General features: G+C 59.8%; 1 protein-coding gene across 6 annotated transcripts in view; it reads left to right on the top strand.

Moving 5' to 3' along the window:
- Positions 1-18,155: 18,155 nt before the first annotated feature.
- Positions 18,156-24,984, top strand: part of Shank2 (SH3 and multiple ankyrin repeat domains 2) — a 355,852-nt gene continuing 349,023 nt past the window's right edge. For all 6 annotated transcript variants that reach the window (XM_077108956.1, XM_077108955.1, XM_077108953.1 and 3 more), the window contains exon 1: positions 18,156-18,362. In XM_077108956.1, the coding sequence (XP_076965071.1) occupies positions 18,156-18,362 (207 nt within the window). The remainder of the gene's footprint in view (positions 18,363-24,984) is intronic.

Genomic DNA, 24,984 nt, shown 5'->3' with positions numbered 1-24,984 from the left:
TGTGTGTGTATGTGGGTATGTGTGTATGTGTGTAGGTGTGAGATGGGGGTGGGTGTGTGTGTGTGAGGGTGTATGTGTGGGAGGGTGGGTGGGTGTGAGGGTATGTGGGGGTTGGGGATGTGTATGGGTGTGTCTGGGTGTGTGTATGGGTGTTTGTGTGTCTGTGTGTGAGGGGGTGGGTGGGTGGGTGTGTATGGGTGTGAGTCTGTGTTTCTGTCTGGGTGTGTGTGTGTGTGTGAGGGTGTATGTGTGGGAGAGTGGGTGGGTGTGAGGGTATGTGGGGGGTGGGGAGGTGTGAGGGTATGTGTATGGGTGTGTATGGGTGTGTGTATGGGTGTTTGTGTGTCTGTGTGTGAGGGGATGAGAGGGTGGGTGTGTATGGGTGTGAGTCTGTGTTTCTGTCTGGGGGTGTGTGTGTGCGGGTGGGTGTGAGGGTGCCCATGTCCTCTGGGACATCCTGACTGTTCCCTATGTCTCCGTCACGGTCTCTCAGGGGAAAGGGTCACGTGTGGCTGGAGGACAGGATCCGCGGGTGGACACTCTTCAGAACCAGCATGGACAGGGAGGGTGCAGGCGCGTGTGGCTGGAGGACAGGATCCGCGGGTGGACACTCTTCAGTACCAGCATGGACAGGGGAGGGTGCAGGAGCGTGTGGCTGGAGGACAGGATCCGCGGGTGGACACTCTTCAGTACCAGCATGGACGGGGAGGGTGCAGGAACGTGTGGCTGGAGGACAGGATCCGCGGGTGGACACTCTTCAGAACCAGCATGGACAGGGGAGGGTGCAGGAGCGAGCCCTTCCTGTGGACCTGGGGGCCAGGCAGTCAGTGGCTCTGTCCTGCCTCTGAGCCAGGCGGAGACCTCGACGGGTTGCAGGACGCTGGCCCTAGGGAGCTGCTGGCCAGCCTCATCTCGGCAGCAGGCAGGTGGCTGGCCGGGCCTGGCGGCGTTCCTGGGGACCTGCTGGTCCTCACCCTGTGGGCTCTGTGGCGCTGGCGACTCTGGCGCCCCAGCCCTGCTCGGGGCGGGCCTGGCTTGCTCCGCGCGGCTGCGGCGGCGGGCCGTGGCTGGAGGCGTGACTCCCTCCTCAGGCCGCTGTCTTTAGAGCGCTGACTGCCCAGGTTGGCCGAGAGGACACCTGAGCCCACACAGGTGACATTAGCTGACTTGATGGCTCCCGGATTCTCTGTCCTAGTCCTCCCTGGCTGGCCTGCCGTCCCTCCTGCGCTGCCCTGGGACCCGCAGGCGCCTCGCGGCTGGGTTCTGGGTTTCCTTGTGAACGGCCCCTGCGTTCAGAGTGAAGACGTCTGTGCCCCACGCGGGGCGCAGGGCACCTTGGGGGGGTTGTGCTCCAGCGAACCCGGGGTGCCGACAGGTCAGCCGCCTACGTGCAGCTCCCTCCGTGGCCTGTGAGGGCCCAGTGCCCGCCCCTTGGCGCCATCCTGGAGTGGGGTGGCTCTAGCGTGGGCGCGGCCCTGTGGTTCTCTCTGCCTTGGTCTTCCAGGGGAGCACTCCGGGCTTGTGGCCCAGCCATTCCAGCCGACGGCCCTGGGGCTGGACCCTGGCCCTGCGGGTCATGTGCTGACCTGGGTGGAGAGGGTCTTGAAGAGGTGGTCAGGTTAACATGAGGTCATCAGGCTGGGTCCTAACGCGGTAGGGCTGGTGTCCTCACAGGAGGAGCTTGAGACGTGGACACTCACAGGGACCACGAGAGGACACAGGGAGAAGAGCTGTCCTCAAGCCATGGGGGGACACGGGGAGCGCCCGGCCCTCTGGAGGGACCCAGCTGTGACCTCTCCAGATGGTGAGGGGTCCTGAGCTGGAGCGCGGGGCTGTGTGCTTTGCTGCAGCGGCCCTGGGACTCACACAGGTGCCAGCAAGCCCAAAGAGGCTGGACGTGGGGCAGAGACCAGGGGACACAGGCGGGGACACTGGCCTGCCTGCCAGTGCCCTCTGACCCTGGGAGGCCATGGCTGTGCCAGCCTCACCGTCCTGTGCTGTGATGGCCGTCCCGATGCTGCCTCTGTGTGGGGTTGCAAGGCTCCTGACATCCTGCCCTGTCCAGCCCTAGGAGATGGAGTGGCTCTGCCGACCACTGGTGAAGCCAGGGCACGAATGTCCCCAGTGGGAAAACGTCCCCTTTGACAGGTGGCGGCCGGGCTGTGCGTAGGGGCCGTGGAGCCGTGGGCTGGAGCTCCAGGCCAGCTGTGGGTCCGGCCTGTCTCTGAGACTCACCATCATTCCAGGTCTCCTGCCTCTGGTCCAGCTGACACAACCTGCTGGAGCGGCCTGGCTGTCCCAGCTGCCACCTCGAGGCTGCCGTGCCTCTGTGTACCTAACGGGGTGACGGCTACAAGAAGGACTTTCCCCTGCCTTTGCCCAAGCACTGTGGAGTCCCAGGTTTGGTTTTCTTTTAGAGTCGGCAGAGCTGGCTGAGTCACTTGTGGTGGCCTTGCAGGGAACACGCCCCGCCGTGCCGTCCTGCTCTGCTGAGGCACTTCCTTCTCCCTGGGACGCACGGTGCAAGACCTGACCACTCCACAGGACGCCCGTCTGACTCCCGCTTCCTCCTGGCACCTTCACCAGCTGGGGCCCCTATTCGCTTGGCAGAATCCTGGGAAGAGCCGTCCCACACGGGGGACCCCCGCGGTTTGCCCCGCGTGCCAACGTTCTAGGGTGACTGAAGCAGAGCTGGGCGACGAAGCCACGCCCTGGCCAGGGTGCCACTCTCCCTCGGTGGGCCGCGGTCACCCCACCCCACCCACCTCCTCAGGACTTGGGGGTGACGGTGGGATTGGTGGCCCCTCCCTGTGTGGGGGCTACCTGGCGTGGTCTATGTACGTGGAGGGACAGGTTTTCCAAACACGCCTTCCCTGGGTGTTTTCAGGAAGCTGCGTCTGTTTTAATTAGGATTGAACTCTTCTGTCTCTTTGCAACCCGACGTTAGTTGTGGGCTTCTTGTGCGGAGGGTTGTCAGGTGGGGTCAGCTGGGGGACTTGTGTCTCCTTGCTGTGCTTGGCTCCTTCCTTGGCAAGAAGCCATTTTAATCACCCAGACCATGAGGTGACAAAGCCCGTCACCTCCCCCCCCCCCCCCCCCCGTGGATTCCTTTGTCGTCTGGCCTGCCCCTGTTGATCCAGGGCACCAGAGGCAGGGGCTGTTTAATAAGGGGACACACGTGCTCTGTGCCCTGTAGTTTGCTCTCAGGAACCCGAGGGGCTGGCGGGGCCGAAGGAGGGGCAGTTAGGCACGTGTGGAATAGGGGCACGGAGAGCCGGTTGCTTCTGGCTAGATATTTCTGCAGGTGCACATGAATATAATGACGCTTGTCCCCAGGATGGTCAGCCAGTATGGGGTCACTCCCAGGAGGCAGCAGGTGGAGGCCCAGGGGGTCCCGATAGGGCAGGGAAGTTGGTGAGCTTGGCCCTCATGGGGAGGTGGCCTCTGTTCTGAGCTCCTCTGTTGGCTCCTCTCGGCAGCGGTGTTCGCCATCTTCTGTGGGTGGTTCTTTTCTTTGCCTGGTGTTCTGCCGAGCACGCCCCCTGTTGTCGTCTTCCTTGGTGTTTCTACATGTTGTTGTTTTGAGGGTTCAGCTTCTAGTTGTTCGTTGCGATTATAGGTTGGGTTCTCCTTACCTGAAATGCTTGGAACTGTGAGTGTTCAGATCCTGGACTGTTTTGGAGTCTTGGGATACTTGCAAAGACTTTATAGCTATAAAGTGTCCCCAGCCAAGAATCCAAAACCCAGCGTGCTCCACAGTTTGAAACTTCCTGAGTGACGGTCGTTTGGATTTCAGATTTTTCAGGTTAGGGCAGCTTCCAGGGTCTGTGGGGAGATGATCAGTAGTTTGATATTCAGCTTGTACCTCCAGTCTTGCTCTTAAAATGGCTGATTAGTTCTAGTGATGTTTTCAAGTATTCTAATAAAATTTCTAATAAAAATTCAGACAAAAATGTCATCTGCAAAATAAATGCAAAGTTTTATTTCTCCCTTCCTAATCGAGCTAGGTTTTTAGTTTTTTTCCTTGCCTTTCCGAGGAGCCGAGGGAGGCTGTCCCTGTCTGTCTCTGATCTCGGGGTGACGTCCATCTCCCAGGGTGAAGTAGGACACTGGGTGTGGGTTTCACTGCTGCCCATCCTCAGGCCGTGGAGGCTCCCAGCCCTGGTTTGCTGGAAGGGCTTGTCCTGAGCCTGCGAGGGATCTGGTGGAGGCTTTTCTGCGAGTAGCCAAGGACCCTGCGGCCTGTGGAGCCCTGGCCTGTCTCTGAGACTCACCATCATTCCAGGTGTCCTGCCTCTGGTCCAGCTGACACAACCTGGTGGGGGAGCCGGGCTGTCCCAGGCTCGCAGCATTTGCTCTTTGTTAATACGGGAGCTACACGGGTTTCGGGTGTTACTCTGACTTTGCCTCCCTGGTGACAGTCACACTTGGTCGTGATATATTTTCTGATTCGTGTGCTGTTGGACTTGAAGTTGCACAGACACTTCTTGTGTTTGTGGAGGACATTGGACTTGGTGCTTCAGGGTCAGATGATGACAATCAAGGCGGGGGGGACAGACCTCCTATGACGGCCTCCTGCCCTTTGGTCAGCCACACCTGGCACTTTTTACCATCTTTGTTTCAAAAGTGCATCTCTTTTTAAAAGAACGTTACCGTGGTACAGGGGGATGACCCCATGTCCAGCATTTCAGCTGTCACAGGTGGACAGCTCAGTGCTGTTGGCCATGCTCGGGATCTTGCTTCACCATCACTTCTCCCTGAACTCAGACCTTTCCATCGTCCAACCAAATCTTGGTACCTATTCAGCAGTCCCTGCCCCACCCCCGTTCTGCTGCCCAGGGTGACCGCCACTCTACCTCCTGTCTCTGTGAATTTGGCCGCTCGGGGGATTTCCTAGGGGTGTACCCTCCTGACCCTCATTTCCGGCTGTCTGTTCTTTCTGGTAAGTCTGCGTGTTTACCTGGAGTGCTCTTCTCCGGCTCCCGCGGGCGGGCCTCCTGGCTCCCGGGCATCTGAAAGCCTTTCCTGTCTTCCTTCTGGAAGGCGCTCCGTGGTCCCTGAGGCTGGGTGACTCCTCCTTTCTGTGCTTCTTTAGAAAATGCCCCCACCGTCCGCCCGCGTGCATCGTGTGCAGTGAGGAGTCTGCCGTGCCTCGGGAGCTGCTTTCTGGATGGAATGTGTCCACTTGTGTCCGTTGTGGGCCTCTAAGGTTTTCTATTCGTCTTTGGGGCATTTAATAGGACTTGGTATAGTTCTACGTGCGATTCTAGCGCTCAGGTTTCACTGACTTCCTTGGATCTCCGAGTTTACAGTTTTCATAAACTTTGGAGAAATCTTGAGTAATTTTACCACTTCCCTCTTTTTTCAGAGACTCCAGTTTCCTGCAGCCTGGGCCCCTCGGGGCTGTTCTGTAGCCCACTGAAGCACGGGCCTGCACGCTCGTCGGTTGTCCTCATTTCTCTGCGTATTTCGTTCTGGAGGGGCCGTGCCGCCGTGCCCTTGAGGCCACTGACCTTTCTGTGCGACGTCTAGTTCACTATTCATTTTCCAGGGTAGTTTTCACCTCGGATACCGTCGCTTTCTGTTCTTGGAAGTTTGGTTTTATTTTTGTTTTTTAAACCTCGTGACTCCTCGTCTTTCTGAAAATGCAGAACTCAGTTCAGGTGACCCTTAACATCCTGTCTGGTTCCGGCAGCCGCTCAGTTCTGGTGAGCGTCGGCTGGCCGACGGTTTCCTCCTCCCGGTCACTCTTTCGGGCTTCCTTGCTTCCTTGCTCTCACTGTTTCTCATGGGGGTTTGCTGAGGGGCGCTGTGAGTGGTGGGCGGCACCTGTGGGCCGGGTTCTGAGTCTCTGTCCTGGGGTCCAGTTGCTCAGGCGCAGCTTGGTCCGCCAGGCCCTGCCGTCACTGTCCAGGGTGGTGGCAGCTCCACCCGGGGCCCAGCTGCTTTCCACTCCCGAGGCGCAGCCTTCAGTTCATCCGTGTCCCCGAGCAGCGAGGCTCCCGGACAGTCCCCTGACGGCGGCGTAGTGGGTGTTGTCACCGCGACACTCCTGGTGGCTTCCCAAGCCTGGAGCACAAGCTGATGGTGTTCTACACAGTGCTCACGGGACGGGTCTCCATGCGGCTCTGCCCTCCCCCAGCCCCGTGCCCTCTCCTGGCAGCTGCAGCCACCCTGACTCCCTGCAGGTCCTCCGCGGTGTCAGGTGGGCGCCGAATCCAGACGCTTTGTGGGGGAGGCCCGCCCCTTCTCCCATGCCCCCCATCCTGACGCCATCTTTGTCCTGCGCACCTTCCCCCAGCCGTCCCGTCTCTCCCTGTCCACCTCCTCACCCTCCCTGCTCTCTTTAGGAACTCCCCCAGTGCCCAGGGGCCACAGGCCACCTGTCCCCACAGCATGGGTCCATCTCCTGGAGAGCCTTCGCCCTGCCCACCCACCACTGAGCCTCCACTAGCTCTGCAGACTCGCCCAGCGGCCTAGGTGCCGGGGGAGCGTTAGTGAGCGTGCCAGGTTTTGTGTCTGTTCTCATGAGAGTGACACATCCGTACAAAGCACACAGATGTGACAGAGTCCCCCGTGGTGATGCTGCCCCCCGGGAATAGGTGCTGCGAGCTTCGAGCCTGGAGAGGGCAGGGTCTGGGGATGTCTGTGCCGAGGGACAGGAGGGAAGGGGAGATTCCATGCTCCGAGAAGATGCAGGTGCGATGCCGTGACCACCCACAGGTGACTGGGAGCACTTCATAGTGGCCCTGCCCCTTGAAGGACCCTTGGTGCTTTGGTTTCCTGCAGCTGCCAATCAGACCCTCACCCAAAACAATGGAAATGGATTCCCTCACGGTTCTGGGGGCAGAAGCCTGAAGTCAGGGTGTAGGCAGGGCTGGACCCTCCGGGGGTCCAGGGGAGGCCTCCTCCAGGGTCAGGCCCTTGGGTGACCCTTAGCTCATGCTGCCTCACTCCAGCTCCGCCTCATGGCCACCTGCCATCTTCCCCGGGCCCCTGTCTGCGTCTGTGTCCTCTCCTCTTCCTGTGACCTCGTCTTAACCAGTCACATCAGCTAAGACCCTGCTTCCAGACAAGGCCACCTTCTGAGGTTTGGGGTGAACAGACCCTGGGGGGACCCTCTTCAGCCCAGGGCCCTTGGGGGCTGAGAGGGACCGCCCTGCAGTGTTTTCTGGCACAGTCAGCTCTGGGGACAGGAGTCGAGGTGACCATGCTAAAAGCCCCTTCTCTGTGACACACAGGGACACTTTCTTTAGGGGACTCCTGCCTGCTGTCTGGGAGGATTCCAGCCTCTGTCGACGTTCTGTGCGGGCAGCTGGAGTGGCCACTCTCCTGTGGGGTGGGAAGGGGTGCCAACCCCGAGGTGGGGGCCCTGGTGGCCTCGGGGCTTCTTCCTCTGCGTGGCTCTGGGGGTCATGGGTGCCCACGCCAGCGCTCCGCTCCTGCTCTGGAGTCAGTTCCTCTCCTCCTTTCCTCTCCTCCTCCACGAGCCTCGGGAGAGACGGTCCTTCCTCCTGCTGAAGTCTGTTAGAGTCCAGGGCTGAAAACCAGATTTATTAGATTTAGAAAATCCTCCCTCAAGCCAGACGGGAGGCCTCTCCCTGCTGAGAGACGGCCGGGCCAGGTCGGGTGGTGGCCAGACGTTCACTTCTCAGCCTCCGTCCGCGGACCTCCCTGGAGGCCAGGGCACTTTGAAAAGCAGCCTGGAGGAGTGTCTTTGAAGGACTCCGAGTCTTGAGTCTGTGATGCTCGTGTGTTTTTGATCGCCGCCGTGTTTTCCACGTCTGGGCAGGTGTGGGAGCAGGGACTGTACCGAGTGCCCCTGCTCTGCTGCCCAGGCACTGTGGGGGTGGGTGCCCTGCTGTGAGCTCCTGCCTGGTGGCCCTCGGCAGCGACTCCCCTGGGGACGCGCGTCAGGTCACACACGTGCTCCTACGGCTATTTCTTTGAAACAGTGTGAGACAGTGTGTGGTCGCGTGGTGACCTCGCGCCTGCTTCTCCAGGTGGACGCACCTCCTGGGTGAGGCTTGGGAGGGCACTGGCGGGACGCGAAGCTAAAGATGAAGGGCGAGGGGTGCGCCTGTTGTGCGGGGACCCCAGCAGTGGTTCTCGCCTTTGGTCACTTGCTCCACATGTCACCGGTTGGTGCTGAGCTCTGACGCTCATCTCTAGCCCTCGGGCACCCTGGGGTCACCTGTCACCTCACCCGCCCCATGTTGCAACCTGGAGGAGCCTCCCGCCCAGGGTGTTCACTGGCCCCGGGGTCCCCGAGGTCTAGGGGGCCTTCCCAGGACTGGCATGTGTCCCCTCAGCTCGTGCATCTGTGTGCTGGGCTTAGGATGAGGAGTAATGAGGTCAAACGGGCAATGGCAGGTGAGGTCCTGCCCCCGACCGAGCATGAGTGTCCTTATTAGAAGAGCAGCAGGGAGCCTCTTGCTGTCCTCGTACGGTACGCAGGAGGGGGCCATGTTGAGAACCCGCCAGGGGGAGGCCCTGCGCAGCACCTCCGTCTTGTGCTTCTGGCCTCCAGAATGTGAACATTCACACTGCAGTTGTCTCAGCCCCCGTCCCCTGTGTCTCGTCACAGCAGCCGAGCATGGTGTCAGTCACAGCAGGAGCCTGGCACGGGCTGGGCCTGCGTTTCCGAAACCCCCTGACGGCAGGCACTGGGGCCAGGCCTTGTCCTGCAGCCTCCTGGGTGCAGCCCCTCCTGGCTCTGGGCTGTGTGGGGGCGTCCCTGAGCTTGGGGCTGGGGCAGGAGCACAGACAGATGCCTGCGCCGCGTGGGTCTCCTGGAGAGGTGCTGACTGGCCGAGCGCTGTGGACGGGGCTCACAGACAGCCCTCATGAGGACAGCGCCCACCCTGTGGGAATTCTGCATTTCCTTGACCGAAAGCCAGCCATGCACCCAGTGAGGCTGAACTCGGTCGTCCCAGCCTGTGCTCAGACACTGCATCTTGCCCAGTGATGTTTGGATCAGCTGAAAAGATAAATGTCATTCACGGCGATACATCCGCCTGATTTGCCTTGTCTGGTCAGCAGAATTACCACCCGCAGTGTTACCATCTGGCTTATTGCAGGGCCCATTGGGAGGGTCGATCTGAATGATTAAAAAGTTAATATCCTCAAAGTGTACTATATACATACATATATATATATATATATATATATTTTTTTTTTTTTTCCTGGAGCTGGGGCTGGAACACAGGACCTTGCGTGTGCCAGGCGAGGGCTCTATCACTGAGCTATATCCCAGCCCTGGGTGTATTTTAATTAAAAAAATAAAATAAATTTAACATTAACTCTCTTCCACGATTCTAAAAGTGATATCTACTAAAATATTCCAAATGATTTGCTCAAAGGAAAATACCAATGGAAATTAATGAACACGGCAATTTCTAAATCAAAATGATTTAAATAAAATGGAAATGTCTAAGTGTGCTTTTCTGAAAATTTGATCACATTAAATGTTTTAATGAACATAAAATGAATCTCGGTCTTGCCGCTCAGGCAAAACATCGGGATCAGGTTTCTGAGATACTCTGTCTAGACTTACCTGCCGTCACGTGACCTGCGTAATGTGGGGAAGGTAAATATAAAGTGAGTTAGAATGCAGCCCAGGTAGGAAGAGTCCTGAGCATCCAGCAGAGAGGCTGCTAAATGACCTTGACCTTGCCGAGTTGCAAACAGTGAGCTCTTCTTGTAAAAGCCTCGTTGAAGAAAAGCAAGATGAGCTCCCTGGGTGGGAAGCTGCAGTACAGCTAGGGCTGCTCAAGGAGGACTGACGGGGTGACCAGTAAGGCAACCTCAAAATGGGAGCCAACCGGCCTCCTCTGCATCTGCCCTAGGCCTTTCCCTGCCCGCTGACCCAAGTCCTCCTGCGGTTCCGGGCTTCCTGATTCTGGATTGCTGTGCACGGATACACTCTTTTTAAAAGTTTCCTTGTGCCTCGCCTTTTAGCGCTCTTGTCAGATGGTCCCCGGATTCCTCAGCCCCTGCGGTCAGTAGTGACACTCATGGAGCCAGGGACTGGAGAGCACAGGAAGAAATCACGCCTGAGGCCCTCGGGGTGCCAGCCCATCTCTAGGAGAGAATCCACTGTGCCCTCCCTCGCTCTCTGGAAATCTGCCACTTGAAGCCAGTCGTCCCTTGGTATGGGGGATGGGGCCCCGAGGACACCCATCATCCTCGGGCTCCTGACTGCTCCTGGCCGGGGCTGCTCCAGCAGTGGGTGTGTGGGACTGTGAGGATGCCTGAGGGTCAGTGTCACTGGTTCTCGCCCTGCTGAGCGTGGTCACCGCGGGCATCGGAAGGTGAGCAATGCCCAGGTCCCAAGGCAGCCTCCTGGGGCCTGACCTCAGGAGCTGGAAGTCCAGCTGGGACAGATGGGGCTGGCCAGCTGAGGCATGCAGGAGGCTGGGAGGGAGGGCTCTGGGCTGGCCGGCCACGCAGCAGCAGCGAGAGCTGCCCGGGGCTTGGTGTGGGGCCTGGTTCACCTGCCCGGGACCCTGAGGGCTGCTGCTCTCCCGGGAAGCTGGCACCCAGAGGCTCACAGCTGGGGTCACCCCGAGGGGACCCGTGGGAGGCAGGAGATCACCTCAGGTGTGTTCAGCTCCCCAGACAGAAAGGGGCTTCGTCAACAGACTTTCTGAAGAAAACAAGACCAGAAAATTAACATTCAGGCTGCAAAAAGGATGGCCCGTCCCCACAACCACGGGAATAATAGGAATCAGCAGTCCCACCTCCCGCTCAGACACTGTCATTACGGTGACGGTGACGGCAGGCCTGGTTGTGCAGCCTCACCCACGGGCAGCTGGCTCTGCTCAGAGAGGCAAGGGAGGCGGCCTTCAAACTCCACGTGGAGTCCCCGGAGGGTCCTCCCTGCCCAGGTGACCGAGGCCAGCTTTTATCTATTTTTTGGTGATTGAACCCAGGAGCCCTTAACCACTAAGCCATTAAAAATCCCCAATCCTTTAAAAATTTTTCTTAAATTTTATGTTGAGACAAGGTCTCACTAGGTTGCTCAGGGCCTTGCTAAGTTGCTGAGCCTGACTTTGAACTTGCTATCCTCCTGCCTCAGCCTCCCGAGTTGCTGGGATTCCAGGCGTGCCACCGTGCCCGGCCTGAGGCCAGCTTTTGAGGGCTTTGACCACCACCGTTGGGGGTCCCGACGCTTGTGTTGAACTCTCAGGCATTTGGCAAAGCGTGCCTTGGCCTTCCGGTTAGGTCTGAGTCTTCTCCACACCATCCAGGTCTCCGGCCTCTGTGACTTTGTGATGTGCCCAGTTCCCAGACTCCGTGCGCTAGCCTGGCTCTGGTCACCATGGTGAGGAGGTGCCGCAGCCTTGCCAGGCCCTGGAGGCAGCGGCTGTCTGCATGAAGAGGCCCTGAGAGGGTGACCTTCCATGTCCTGGCGGGCTCCTGGCCCAGCCTCTGATGAGGATGTGAAGGCATTTCCACCTGCAGCTAAAACTCAGCTCCTCACAGAAAGCCATCTGTAGTTCAGTTTTCAATATTGAAAGAACTGGTGTTCCTGGGAGCCACCATCTTGGGGGACAGAACACCCCAGCTTCTCAGCTGCCAAAATACATGGCGATGTTAAGGTCAGGGCCTGAGCCAGGATAGCCCAGTGGGAGTTTGGGGAACAAAATGGCCCAGGGTTGAATAGTTTGCCCCGACCAGCTGCTCCTGTGAGCCCTGTGATACTTAGTGTGTGACTTTGCGGGAGGCAAGTGTATTAGTCAGCTTGGGCTGCTGTAACAAAAGACCCAACTGGTGGCTTCAGCAACAGGACCGGATCTCACAGTTCTGGAGCCTGGAAGTCTGAGGTCAAGGTGCTGGTGAGCCTTTCCTGGGGAGGGCCGCTCCTCCCTGGTGCATGTCCACCATGGCCTTTCTTACAGGGCACAGTCCCGGTGGGAAGGGCCCCACCCTTACTATCTCATGGCAGATCTCTGAGTGCGTGCACATGGGGTCAGGCAGCAGGACTTGATCTGCAGTAGTGACGTTCTGAGGACTGCACACAGCAGCTGTGACAGCCCCCTCCCCCAGCCCTCAGCACTGCCTGCCTCTGTGCCCCCCTGGCCTCCTGGGCCTGTGTTCCTGGTGCCTTTGGGGCGAGTTTCCTGTGGTGACCAGCCCTTCAGGGTCATCTGCAGTGGATGGCGATGTCCTCTGCTGTTTGCAGGCAGAGTCCCTTCCTTTGTGCGATGGGGCTCCTCCAGGTTCTCCACGCCCCGCCATCCTGGGCTGCAGGCCTGTCCAGGGTCTCCCCCTGCCGTGTCCAATGGAAGTGTCAGCGTCGCTGAGCTCCGTCTTGTCCCTTGTGCCTGTGCCCCGGGCTTTGCGAATCAAGGCTGCTCCTCCCCTGGATTCTTCCAGCAGACGATGGTAGGCCAGCCCTCGGCCCCCGCACACCCAGGACTCCGGGTACCTGTGAATGTGGCCTCATCTGGCAAGAAGGCTCTGTCTGTGTGAGGAGGGGACTGTCCAGGTGGGCTCACGTCATCTCAGGGTCCTGGGTCATAAGAGAGAGCTTTGACTCCAGCAGAGATGGTGGAGACGGAGGTGGGCACAGAGATGGACGCATTTTGAAAGTGGAAGGAGCGAAACTCAGGACACGTGACCTCCTCCGGAGGATGAGAGGAGGCATCTGGGTGCTCACTGCTGCCTTAGCCACCGCGGCCAGCCCCTGGTTACCCGCCTCCCGCGGGGCCTGCCGAGCCCCAGAGGCCTGCGCTGGGGACGCTGTGTGACAGCACCACTCTTGTGTTTTCTTCTAGGGGTTGTGGCTTTGCCTTTCACCCTCAGGTCTGCAGCGTGGCTGGAGCTGTGCGTGGGTTGAGGGGAGCTGTGTTTCTTACCTGTTGTCTTCTAGAAGGTCCCTCTCGCTGGCTCTCTCACCGCGGCCCCACCCCATGCAGGCTCCCCGTATCTCTCTGTGTGTCTGAATTTCATCACCTTTTGGGACGACCTCACGCAGGCTTAGTGCCTGTGCACGTGACCTCTGTTTACTGTGATTACTGTCTAAAGGGCTCGGTCCAGGTACAGTCACGGACCGGGGATGGGACTCCTCTGTGCATTTGCAGGAGGCATGGCTTGACCTACAGCAGGGGCTCGTGTCACTCTGGGGCAGGGGTCCTGGGGGTGAGGACACAGCTCTGGTGGTGGGGCAGAGGGGATGGGCTGCATCTCTCAGGGGGACTTGCTGGGTAGTGGGCACAGTAGGTGGGTGGGAGCCACTTTTAGATGAGGCTGCCCCTTAGAGAGGATGTTGAGCCCATCTTGGCCTCTGCCCCTCCACCTGGTGGGCTCTGGAGTGGCCTCTCCCTGGAGTCCCTGCCCTCTGAACCTCGAGCTCTCCGTCAGTGCTGTCTTCTCCCAGATCTGCAGGAACAGCCGCTTCCAACCATGGCGGCAGAACCGCAGCTCCTCCAGGGTCCACGCAGGTTCTGCAGGTTTGCCTGGTGGCTGGCCACCCTGTGTCCTGCCACCAGCTCTGACCGTGGCCTGACTTTAGATGTCTGTCTAAATAAAGCCCGGAGCCAGCACTGGGGAGGGTCTCGCTGCAAATGGAATGCATTTGAACGCAAGAAATAAGGAGGTGGTCACACAATCTCGCCTCCTGCGTCTCTTTGAGGTTCCCTTGTATCAAAACTTTGAGTGCTTTAGGTAGAAGTCACACGGGGCACCCCCTGTCTCCTGCAGGTGATCCACAAAGGCCCAGTCGTCTTGCCATGGGTTCTGTTTGTGTCTTTATTATGTGTCTTCTGTCCCGAGGCGGCTTTTATATTTCCATGATGGCTGAAGAGTGAGTGCTGGGAAACCCAGCTGCTGTCCACGGCGGGCTTTAGGGGCCTAATGAGCCAGTGGAAGTTTCATGTTCTCTTGCAGCAGGTTAGCAGCAAAGCACTGAGTCTTTGTGGAAATTGCTTCTCGGTGGTTATTTTCTTTTCTCCTTATTAATAGTCACTGCAGCAGGGCTGATGTAAGAGTCTGAGCCCTTGAACCTCACCCCCGGGACTTCATAGCTGGGTGCGTCCCCCGAGAGAATAGTTACACCACCGAGGGGTGCCCCGTGCTGCGGGGGCCTCCCTCCTCTGCCCTGGAGCTGATTTCCCAGGGAACCCCCTTGCAGCCTGGTCCTGAGGGGGTCAGGGAACCCCTGTGTCCTCCACAGTGATGCGGACGACATGCAGGCCTTCCACTTCTGTCTGGACGTCAGATGAACCATGAATGGATGTTCAGTGTTAGTGTGACCCGAGCCGCCGTCCTGCATAATCATATTTAGCGCATATTTGGGTATATTTAGTGCCAAACTCATCTGCTGCTCATATGAAATGCCCAGTGTAATTGGCCGCCCTCTGTCCTACCCGGCAGCCCTACCCAGGAGTTAATCATTAAATTCTGTCCAGGCTCCTGCGCCAGGTGCCTGCTGTTCCCACAGAGCTGCTGGCCAGGTCACTCAAGCCTTCTGTTAGGGCCAAGACCCTCCTGGTAGTCAGGTGTCTGGCCTGCCAGTGTGTGACCACCTCCCAGGGCCGGTGCGAGGGGTGGGCTGTGGGCATGTGCCGGGGCAGCTGGAGGGTGGTGCCTGGAGGTCTCCTTGCTGCTGTCCCTGCTTGGGCTCTAGATGTGTCCTGGAGTCAGGCTGGGTGTAGCAGGCCAAGCCAGGCTGCACCCCTCGCTGGGGAAGAAGACCCTGGGGGTTATGCACACCTCACAGTATTGACCACGTGTCTACCACGGGTCACCAGCCAGGGACATGTGTGTGGACTGCAAGCTGAATCTTAAAAAACAATGAATTTCAGCGTTGAAATGTCATGCATCATACCCACAGCTGACCCCTGGCCTCCGTCTCCCTTGACCCCCGCCCCCAGCCTCAGCACGCCCCTGGTCACCATCTTGTGACTCCTGTGAGTGGGGAGCTGCCTTCCTGGAGCGGGTCCTTTGCAGCCTCGGGGCCCTGGAGCCTGGGGTGGAGGGTGGAGGAGCACCGGGGCCTCTTGCCCGGTGTGGCTCTGCAGCTGGTCCAGCAGGAGTGGCAGGCTGAGCTGGGACCACCCCTGGGGCGGGTTGCTGTGGATGGTGAAGTGCAGCTTCACTGGGCTCAGGCTCCGTCCCGCTCTCCAGGGCTTCCCTGAACACTCCCAGGGCCCCCAGTCACAGAGCAGCCGCTGGGCAGGTGAGCGGTTCCAGAGTGAGCTCTGCATCGCACAGGGAGGGCAGTGGCCCCTTGGGTACAGTGCGGCTCCTGCCCCAGGGGTGGCTGCAGCTCAGTGCTGGCGGGAGGCTGCCAGTGGGCACGGAGGGCCTGGGTGGCCGCAGCCGTGGTTCTCAGAAGCCTGAAGTCCCACGGGGTAAATCTCATGGGAAATTCCACCTTCAGTGTTTTCTAAAGCCCACTCCTGCTGTGGGGACCAGAGCGTGAGCAACGTGCACAGGCCCTTTGTCTTGGCTGCGCAGTCCTGGTGCGCTGCCTGGTGCCCACACAGACGGGCAGCATTCCCACGGGCCCCCGAGAATGCAGAGCACCGGTGTTGGATGGGCTGCAGGGCTGGAGTGGGGAAGCCTACCTGTGCCCACTGACACCGCACGCCTGATTTCAGGGGCTGTCCTGTGCCGGCCCGAGGGTTGTGAGGAGGGAGGAGACCCAGCGGGTCATGGGCTCCATGAGCCGCGGTGCCCATGCCGCACATAGGCACACTGCTGGATCACAGCCGCCCCAACCCCCTGCAAATCCAGTGCATTGTTGGCGCACAGGAGATAGGTTTTAATTTACAGAAAAAGTCTAAATAGAACGGTGAATTGTTGACTCAGACCATCTCCAGGCCATTGTTAGTCCCACATCCCACCAGTGTGACCAGCTCACAGCAGGCATCTCAAATTACAGCATCTTGTTAGGTGTTCTTCTCCCTCCTCTCCACATCCACCCACTCACTCATCCGTCTACCCACCCATCCACCAGTCCATTCAGCCACTCACCTGTCTGTCCATCTGTTCATCCATATGCTCACACACTCACCAGTTCATTCATCTATCTATTCACTAGTTCATCCATTCATCCATCTATCCATCCATCCATCAGCCCATCCATCCATCCATTGATCCACTCATCCATCCATCCACTCATCCATCCATCCATCCATCCACTCATCCATCCATTGATCCACTCATCCATCCATCCATCCATCCATCCATTTCATCCACCCATCTACCCTCCCAATTTTCCTTCCATCCATACGTGTATCTATCATCCATCCACACACCACCCACCTGGACAACCATGCACCCACCCACCCACCTGTCTTCCTTCCTTCCTCCCTTCCTTCCTCTTCCTTCCTTCCTCCCCCCTCCCTCTCTCCCTTTCCCGTCCTTCTGCAGAGTTGGAAAAGCTTTCCCTCCCACCTGGGGGTTCTCTGCCTGGGGCCCTGTGAATGGGGCTGAGGGATCCAGGAAGACCCGGTTGTCACACTGTGGCACACTCCATAGGAGAAGCCTGGGGAGAGTGACTCAGAGTGTCCCTCAGTGTGACACAGCTGAGGTGGCATCTCAAGAAGAGAACAATGAGTTTTTAGAGATGCAACAGGACGGGAAGAGGAAGGGCTGAGCTCCCGGGTGGCAGGCGCCTGGGGAGGAGAGTGGTCAGGACTGGTGCTGAGCGCTGTGCGGGTCTCAGGCTGATGTCAGAGGTGTCTCTGGAGACGAACCTCCATCCCCAACAGAGAGGAGGGGACCTTGTCAGTTCGTGTCCTGCTTTGGGGCACGTGTGGGGAGAGCAGGGCACTTTTCTTGCATCTGCTGCTTCTCAGTTGCTTTGGGCTCCGCGTGTTCTTCTGGGGAAGCGTGTTTGGGGTGCTGTGCCCTCCTGCCCCCCAGCCCAGAGAGAGAAAGCCATAAATACAACACAGGGGACCTCCGCTTCCCGGCTCCGTCAACGTCTGGCATCTTGTCGTCTAAGCTTGAGGGAAGAATGGGGCTGGAGGCCGGCCAGCCTGCCACTCCGTCCCCCAAGGGAGGCCTCTCCCGGGTTCAGCCTTGGCCCCTGTGCACTGTGTCTAGGACTGGGCTGTGTCCCCCAGCCTTCCTCTAGAGCAGGCTCTGGGTTTTCTGGATCATTCTGTAGATGCCTCCCTTTGGCTCAGAGTCACATGTTGGGGTCACCCAGACGTAGTTTGGGTTCATTCATACTCATGGCAGAACCATGGGCTGAAGAGACCCTGAATGATCAGGGTGACGTGTCCCATTTTCCTGGGACAGCTGGGTTTTGTACATCCTTCCTCAGGCAAGTGGCTTTGGCCCTCTCCCTAGAGTCTGGGCAGAGGTGCAGTTGCTGGGTCGCCTTGGCACGCCCTCCACCAGGCCCCGGTTTAAGTCAGCGTCATTCAGTTCTTTCTGAACCCCAGGGACGGAGGGCGTCACGGTCATGGTGCCGGCTCCCAGCATCTGTCCTCCATGCTTGTTGAGGCCCGTGGTCCAAGGCAGCCGTGGGCAGCCTGGCTGGATCTTTGCTGGGTGCGGTTACTGCCCTTGACAGAGGGGGAGGAGCCCCCCCAGCTGCCCCAGCCTCTTGGGGACCCCAGCCTCCGGCTTCAGCCTGCTCTGGGCCGCGGGGTTTGCTCCTGTCCTGGTGCCGGAGGCTGTTTCCTGGCTGAGACCGGCCCGTCTTTCTGGGCTATTTTTACCCAGTTCCCTCAGAGCTGTTTGAAGCAGGGGTTGTTACAGGGAGGACTCCTGCCATCTGACCCTGTGCCCGCTTCTCCTCCTCTCCCGCGGCTCTGTCCTCAAAGAAAACCAACGGCAGCCGTTTCCCTCACGTGGGAAGTTTCCAAGTGCCGGTGGCCCCCGGTGAGGCCTCCTAAGCCCGCTCTCTTCTGCCAGCTCACGGGGCTGCCTCTCGCTGGGTTCTGCAGCCTCAGGCTGGAGCTCAGGGCCCTGTCCCAGCTGCTGCTGCCTCTGCCCGGTGTGTGTGTGGGGGGGCGCCGCAATCTTGCCGCCTGAGGGACCCGTGTGTGGACGAGGACGTGCACAGCAGACCGTGGGTGGTGTCACCTGCAAAGCCTGAGCTGCGCCTGCGCTCCTCAGGGCCGGTCCCTGGAGCCCCCGGGCTTTCTTTAATTTTCACGTTTCCTTCTCCTGGCAGAGACCTGGCAGCCATGCCGCGCCTCCCGACGTCCAGTGAGGACGAGATGGCCCAGAGCTTCTCCGACTACTCCGTGGGCTCCGAGTCCGACAGCTCCAAAGACGAGACCGTCTACGACACCATTCGGGCCACGGGGGAGAAGCCGAGCGGGGCGAGGATGGAGGAGACCCAGGGCAACACGCTGGTGATCCGCGTGGTCATCCAGGACCTGCAGCAGACGGTGAGCCCCTGCGCACGGTGGCGCCCTCCCGGGCCCACCCTCCGTCCACAGCTGGGCAGCGTCCACCCGGCTTGGAGGGCACAGGTGCCTCTGGTCCAACCTGGACCCCCAGGGATGATGACACAGGCAAGGTGCTCCTCCTGTCCACCTAGCCCCTCCCTCCAGCTACACTGTCCCCTGCTCCTGCCTCTGCTCAGGGCACAGCCTATCAGCCCTATGTGCTACTATGATGAAGTCCCCGAGGAAAGCTACTTTGTAAAGAAAAGAGGCTTATTTTGTCTTATGATCTGAGAGTTCAAGGTCACAGGTCTCCTCTGGTGACAGCCTCTTTGTGGGCAGAGTCCCCAGGCAACATGGGACACCACGTGGAGGAAGCAGGGAGCACATCTTGTCTGTCTGGTCTGTCCCTGCTCTCATGAGGCCACCAGGAGTCCGCCAGCCCCACCCTGGTGACCTTATCTACTGCTGATCATCTGGCCCTGAAGGCCCCAGCTCTGGACACCACAGACAGATTGTTTCCACCCTGTTAATACCTCACAGTGAGGATCCGATTTCCACCCAGCCACCCTGAGGGACAGGCACACCAGATCCAAGCCACAGCACGTGCTACAGCGTGCTCGGCCCGCAGGACGGGCGGCCGTCCTGCACAGGGATCAGTGTGAGCCAGCACCTCTGTGGACACTCAGGGATGGCCTCTGTCCAGCCTGCCTCTCCCTCGCTGCTCTGGCCCAGCATGCGTGGTCCCCATGTCCGAGCCCACCCCACTTCTGGGAGCATGGAGATCCCATGAGCCCTGCCTTTCCTGGCCTTGGCCAGGCCACTGTCCACCAGCCCTGGGCCCCATGTCCTTCCCTGTGCTGTTTCCCTGTGGCCCCCAGGTGGCTGCTTGCCTGTGCGGTCCACCTTGGTCATTGGCTGCTTCCGGGTTTCTGTGGCCCTCACAGGCAGCTTTGCCTCCATTGGAGGCCGACTGGTGCTGGGGCAGGGGCTGGGGTGGTGGGCGTGAAGGACAGGGTGGACAGGACAGTGATTCGGTTTCTGAAGCCACCCTGTCACCAGGCACCTCTCCTGACCCTCGTCCCTCCCTCCTCTGTGTGGCTGGCAGGGCTCTCCCGTGAGGCTGCAGGTGCCCCAGAGCAGAGACAGCGCCCCCAGGCCCACCCCCTCCCAGCAGAGGGCTGATTCCCGGGCAGCGTCGCCCGTCTGGCTTGTGGGTGCTGGCGTTTCAGGCCTGGTGTGGGGTTGCGTCCTGCTCAGGGGTTAGACGGAGGGTGCCCTGGGCCTGCTGACACTCAGCGGCTGCAGGAGCGTCTGTGTCGGCTGTTCTGGTCAGGGGAGGGCATGCCCACACGCACTGGCCGGATGGTTGCCGGGTGGTGGAGGTGGTGGAGGTGGTGGGGAGCCACCTGGGGGTGGGGAGTGTCTCTGTGGGCTGCAGGGACTCAGTCGAGAGGGCAGCTGCTGGAGCATGACGAGTGGGAGCGGGGCGGTCTGGAGGTGAGATCCGAGGTCAGGGGTCAGACCCAAGGTCAGGGGTGACCTGGAGTTGGGCTATGGGAGCTGAGCTCGGTGCTCAGATGTGAGGTCAGGGCCAGCCTCTGCAGCCCGTAGGAGAAGACCAGACTTTACTTCACTGTGTTTGAGGTGTTGAGGGTGTGGGCCTGGGCACATTCCGGGTCCTCATTAGATGAAAGCCGTCTGTTCTGCCTCATGCTGCTTCCTGGGTGCTGTTCGCTTTGTTTCAATTGAACCATGTTCCGTTGCGGGGGGCATCTCTGCTCCCAGCACCTGTGGGGGTGCATAGAGCCGAGTGGTCCCACCCCAGCGACAGACAGGAGGAAGGAGGTTCTTGGGGGGGTGAATGGCAGGATCTGGGGAAGCCCCTGAAGGGTTCTGTTGGGCGGGACCCTGAAGCACAGAAGGGTTCCCCTTTACGGGGGCACAGTGGCTGGAGGTCCATGCTCTGGGATCAGAGGAGATGCTAAGGGGCTTCTCCTGCACCTTCGTGTCCGTCAGGGTCTGGCATCCTAGGCTGTGCAGGGCTCTGGTTCCCTGGGTCCAGAGAGGGCTAGAGGAGATTGACGCCTCCCAGGGGCACCAGCCCTGCCCAGCAGGGGCCTGCTGTCTCCAGTAGGCGCTCACTGGGCTGGAGCTGCCGCAGAGTCCTCACTGTCCTAAGGGCAAGGTCAGCCAGGTCATCTCTCCTGGGGAAGCTGGGGTGACCCAGGGCCCCCAAAATAACCCCTGCAGTGCCGCAGGCCATGGACCATGCTGGAAGCACAGGGTGGCTTCTGGGTGTGTGGCGTGTGGCTTCTCTCTCTTCTTATGTCACTTGGCACCTCTGAGGAACACTGCTGCAGGTAATTCCCGGGCAGTGGCCCCCTATCAGCCGTCTCACTTCCTGCCGTGTTAATCGCCATGACCTGAAAATACTGTACGGGAGACTCCAAGGTACACAACCCGCAAGTTGTAAGCAGCTTTGACCACCGTGTGTTGCCTGGTTTTTCTATGACCAGCCGTCACTGCTTCTCTCTTACTGTCCCTCGTTTATAAGTTAGCCCTTGTGATAGGTGACAAGGACGCATCGCATGCGCAGGTGGCACTCTCTGCAGTGCCAGGCCCCACCCCCGGGGTCTTGGGGTGCATCCCCGGGACAATGGGATGACTGCAGGCAGAGGTGCCGAGGCCAGCCCCAGCCGCGCCCGTCACCCTCAGCATCACGCCCACCCGGCTGCGAACGGCCCACTTCATTAGTGCTTTTATCTACCTTGGAGAGAAGGAGACAGGAAGGTCTCAGGAGGCTGTCCAGGGACACCTTAGGGAACCGAGCAGGATGCCCCCAGGGCTGGAGCCTCGCTCCTCTGCTGTCCAATTCCCCTTCCCCCCCACTCCTTCCCCACGGAGCAGTCTCCAGCCTCAGCACCCACATGTCCCTGTTCCCTTCTCCCTCTGGCCTCTAGGGTTGGCCCGGCAAGAGGTGGGGCCTTCTGATCCACGCAGACATTCAGGGACCCAGGCTCCCTCTCCTCGGCAGCTGGGCCCCTCCCTGGAGCTCTGGAACCCCCACGGGTCCTTTCTGTAGCTGTGGGGACGGTGAGGGAGGGGGGAGAGGACTGTGGAGGACGACACTTCCCCACCTCCCCTGGTCCCCCCGGGAGACCACGCCTGGTGCCAAGGAGGTCACCCAGGAGGAGGAGCAGGAAGGCTTGAAGGGGAGAAGCTAGTGGTGCCTGTGTGCACACACACGCACTCACACGCACATGCACACACACACACACATACACGCACACACATGCACACATGCACGCACACATGCACATGCATATGCACACACACATGCACACACATACACGCGCACACACACACATACATACACGCACACTCGCACACACGCACATGCACACACGTGCACGCACACACGTGCACACACACATGCACACACACGTGCACACACATGCACATGCACACACATGCACATACACGCACATACACGCATACACGTGCACATATACACATGCACACACACATGCACACATACACGCACACACGCACACATATAGACTACGCACGCATACACGCACACACGTACATATGCACACACATATGCACACACACGCACACACACACGCACACACACCCCTGCACGCGCAAAACACCCTCCCCTCCTCTCCTCGCCCCCTCGGGCCTGCCATCTCCTGGGGGCGCAGGACCGTTTGTACATGGTCACTGTCCACCACACTTTCCCTGCGTTGCCGGGCTCTGGCCAGGGAAGGGCCTTTCCTCTTCCCAGCGCCTGTTTGGGTTCTCACCTCAGCAGGTGGAGCTCACTGCTGAGTGCTCCGTCTGCTTTTGAGGAGGAGTCCTGGGGGCAGTGCCCGCTCAGTGAGTGTCCAGCAGGTTCTCGTTCTCGGTGGGGCTCCTTGCTGGACAGCTCCTCGTGTTCTGTGAGGACGCTGTACTGTTGGCTCTGAACACGGACCATGGCCACAGCGCCATGACTCACACCCGAGCCAGACATGCTCTCTCCCTGTGGTGTGCCACGGTCTCCCAGCCCAGGCACCTGCCTGTGCCTCGGCACTGTCCCCAAGGAGAGCGTGGGAATGCGAACGTCCCGGCGCTGTCCCCAAGGAGGATGCTGGGTAGCCCAGGAAGCAGAAGGCCGAGCTCCGTCTGCTGGACCTCCTGGACACCTGCCCCGGCGACTGGACTTCTCTGCTCCGTGCTCATCTGATGGCATGAGCTTGGAAATGTGATCTGGGTTGCCAACCATCTTCCAAGCGGGCAAGTCCCTGGGGTCCTGCCGTGACCGTTGCTGCAGAGGAGCTGGTTCTCTTTCCATCCTGGGGGACGCCGTCTCGGCCTGTGTTTCTGGAGACCGGCTTCGTGGCTGGACACAATGGCCGTGCTCCTTGCTGCCTGGGTCCTGCCTTCGAGGGCATCTCCCTGCACCTGGGTTACAGTTGGGGTCTTCTCCCTGCGGGCTGGTGGTCGGCCTTGGCCTGGACGTCCTCCTCCTGTCCCTCTTCGTCGCCCCTCGAGGGCGCTGTCCCGGGTGCTCGCGGGATCTTCCGCTCCCCCGCGCCGGCTGTGGCTGCGGGGTCCTCCCTGTTCCTTACCAGTTCGGCTCCTCCGTAGCCACACGTCCTGACTTTTCATCTGTTTCCGTCGCCCTGCGCCGTCTCCTCCTGAAATCATTCTTTCCAGTTGCTGTCTGTTCTCGGGCGTCTGTCCTGTGGTTTCCCTCCTGGTGTCGGGGTCTCCGGGAGGCCCCCTTCTTCACGGGGTTTGTCTGTCCCCTGCCGGCTCCTTGCTCACTGCCTTCTCTGTGTCACAGCCTCATCACGGCTCCGGCCCTTTCTCCCCATCTCCTCCCAGTCGAGTGACAACAGTGGGTCCTTCTGATCTGCGAGCACGTGAGGGCGTCTTCCTGGACTCCCTCTCGAAGCTAGAGCTGTCTGTCTGTCTGTCTGTCTGTGTGTCTGCAGAGCTTTCCAGGTGGAAGGCCTCTTCCCGGAGGCTGGCCTCTCTTCCCCTTCCGCCTGCCTCAAGCTCCCCAGTGGCGGGGACGGTCCACTTTCAGGGAGGGCGGGTCCCATCCTCTGCATCCCCCCTCAGCAAGGACCCCAGCAGGAGGTCTGCGAGGACACCAGGCCCACGGGGCCCCGGCATGTCCCTGGGAGGGAGAGGTACGGCCCGGTGAGGGTGAGAGGGCACGTCCCCCCTGGGGTCTCTCGTTTCCCTGGGACTGTCTGAGAGGGACATTGCTGGCCTTGGAAGGCACCACATCTCGCTCTGGATGCCTTTTGGGTGGCTCCCTGTTTTGGCCCTGGAGACTGCGCTCCTCGGCATCAGCCTGCAGTGGTGGAGACTCCTGGCCCTGGGGTTTGACCACCCTTGTAAGGTTTTAGCCTTCTGAACTGGGAAGCTGGGGGAGGGGGAGGCTGCTGGGGAAGGGGTGCGTATGGCAGCAGGTGCCCCACCCTGCCCTGCCCCACCCCAGGCAGCAGGCTGCCCACAGGTGCCCATCCTAGGCTGCAGGTCCAGGGCTGCGGTGTCCCATGTGGTGGACCCTGGACTGTACTAAGGCCGGCATTCACAGCATCCTGGACACTGGCTGGTGGCACACACCACGTCCGGTCTCCAAGCCGGTGGTCAGTGTGTGGTCCTTGGCAGTCTTGAAGTGGGTGGTGTTTCTGAGCATCTTTGCTGCGGTGACACACAGAGAGGAAGGACCAGTATTTCAGGTGATCCAGTGGGTGCAGCGATGGCCACAGCTGGCCCAGAGGCAGCACGTCCCTCCCTCTCCCTCCCAGGCAGGTCACATGGAGGTTTTCTGTGCACCCTAGTAGGCAGAGGGCAGTGTGAGCCACCAGACCCCAGAACCAGTGACAGGCAGAGCAGGTGGCCTGGGGACACTCGGCCTTGGCCTGGAAGCCTGCTGGGGGGAGGCCCTAGATGCTTGCATTCGACATATCCACTGATCGCCTGGTGCCCAGACTGAAGCTGGCATTTTCCGTGGGCAGCACTGCATGGGGGCAGCTCTGGGTGGACGCCATGCAGGGGTGGACCAGTCATTGCCCCACCATTCATTCTGTGCTTTGGGGCAAGGCCCTGAGGGGTGAGGTCAGCAAGGGGTGGCAGACCCTGGTCTGGAAGCAAGCCAGTATAGGCGGAGGTCCAGCCCTGGACAGGTCCAGCTTCCCTAATCCAAAGATCCAGAACCTGAAATGATGCAAAATCCTCCGTGTCCTGAGCACCAACGTGATGTCGTATGTGGAAATTCCACACCACGGAGCTTTGCTTCACACAGAATGACGACAGACTGTGTGAAGTCACCTTCAGGCGAAGCGCGTCACGTACAAGTAAAACAGTGAATCAGCGCAGACTCGGTCTCACCCCGGGGACCGTGGTCAGCATCTGCAGATATTCTAAACTCGGAAACTCTGGAATCCGAAGCACCTCTGTTCCCAGGCGTTTTGGGGGAGGGATGCCTGAGCCCCCGTGGGCACAGGGTGAGCCCGTGGTGTCCCCGACCAGGCTGACCTCGGAAGCCCTTGTCACTCGTGTAGGGAGAGGGGTCAGTAGGCCGTCTCACTGCTGGGTGAGGTGCTCCATCGCAGCC

This window comes from Callospermophilus lateralis, chromosome 2, assembly GCF_048772815.1.
Source record: "Callospermophilus lateralis isolate mCalLat2 chromosome 2, mCalLat2.hap1, whole genome shotgun sequence".
Lineage (NCBI taxonomy): Eukaryota > Metazoa > Chordata > Mammalia > Rodentia > Sciuridae > Callospermophilus > Callospermophilus lateralis.
Note: the sequence above shows the minus strand (reverse complement) of the source record. Positions and strands in the feature narration are given on the sequence as shown.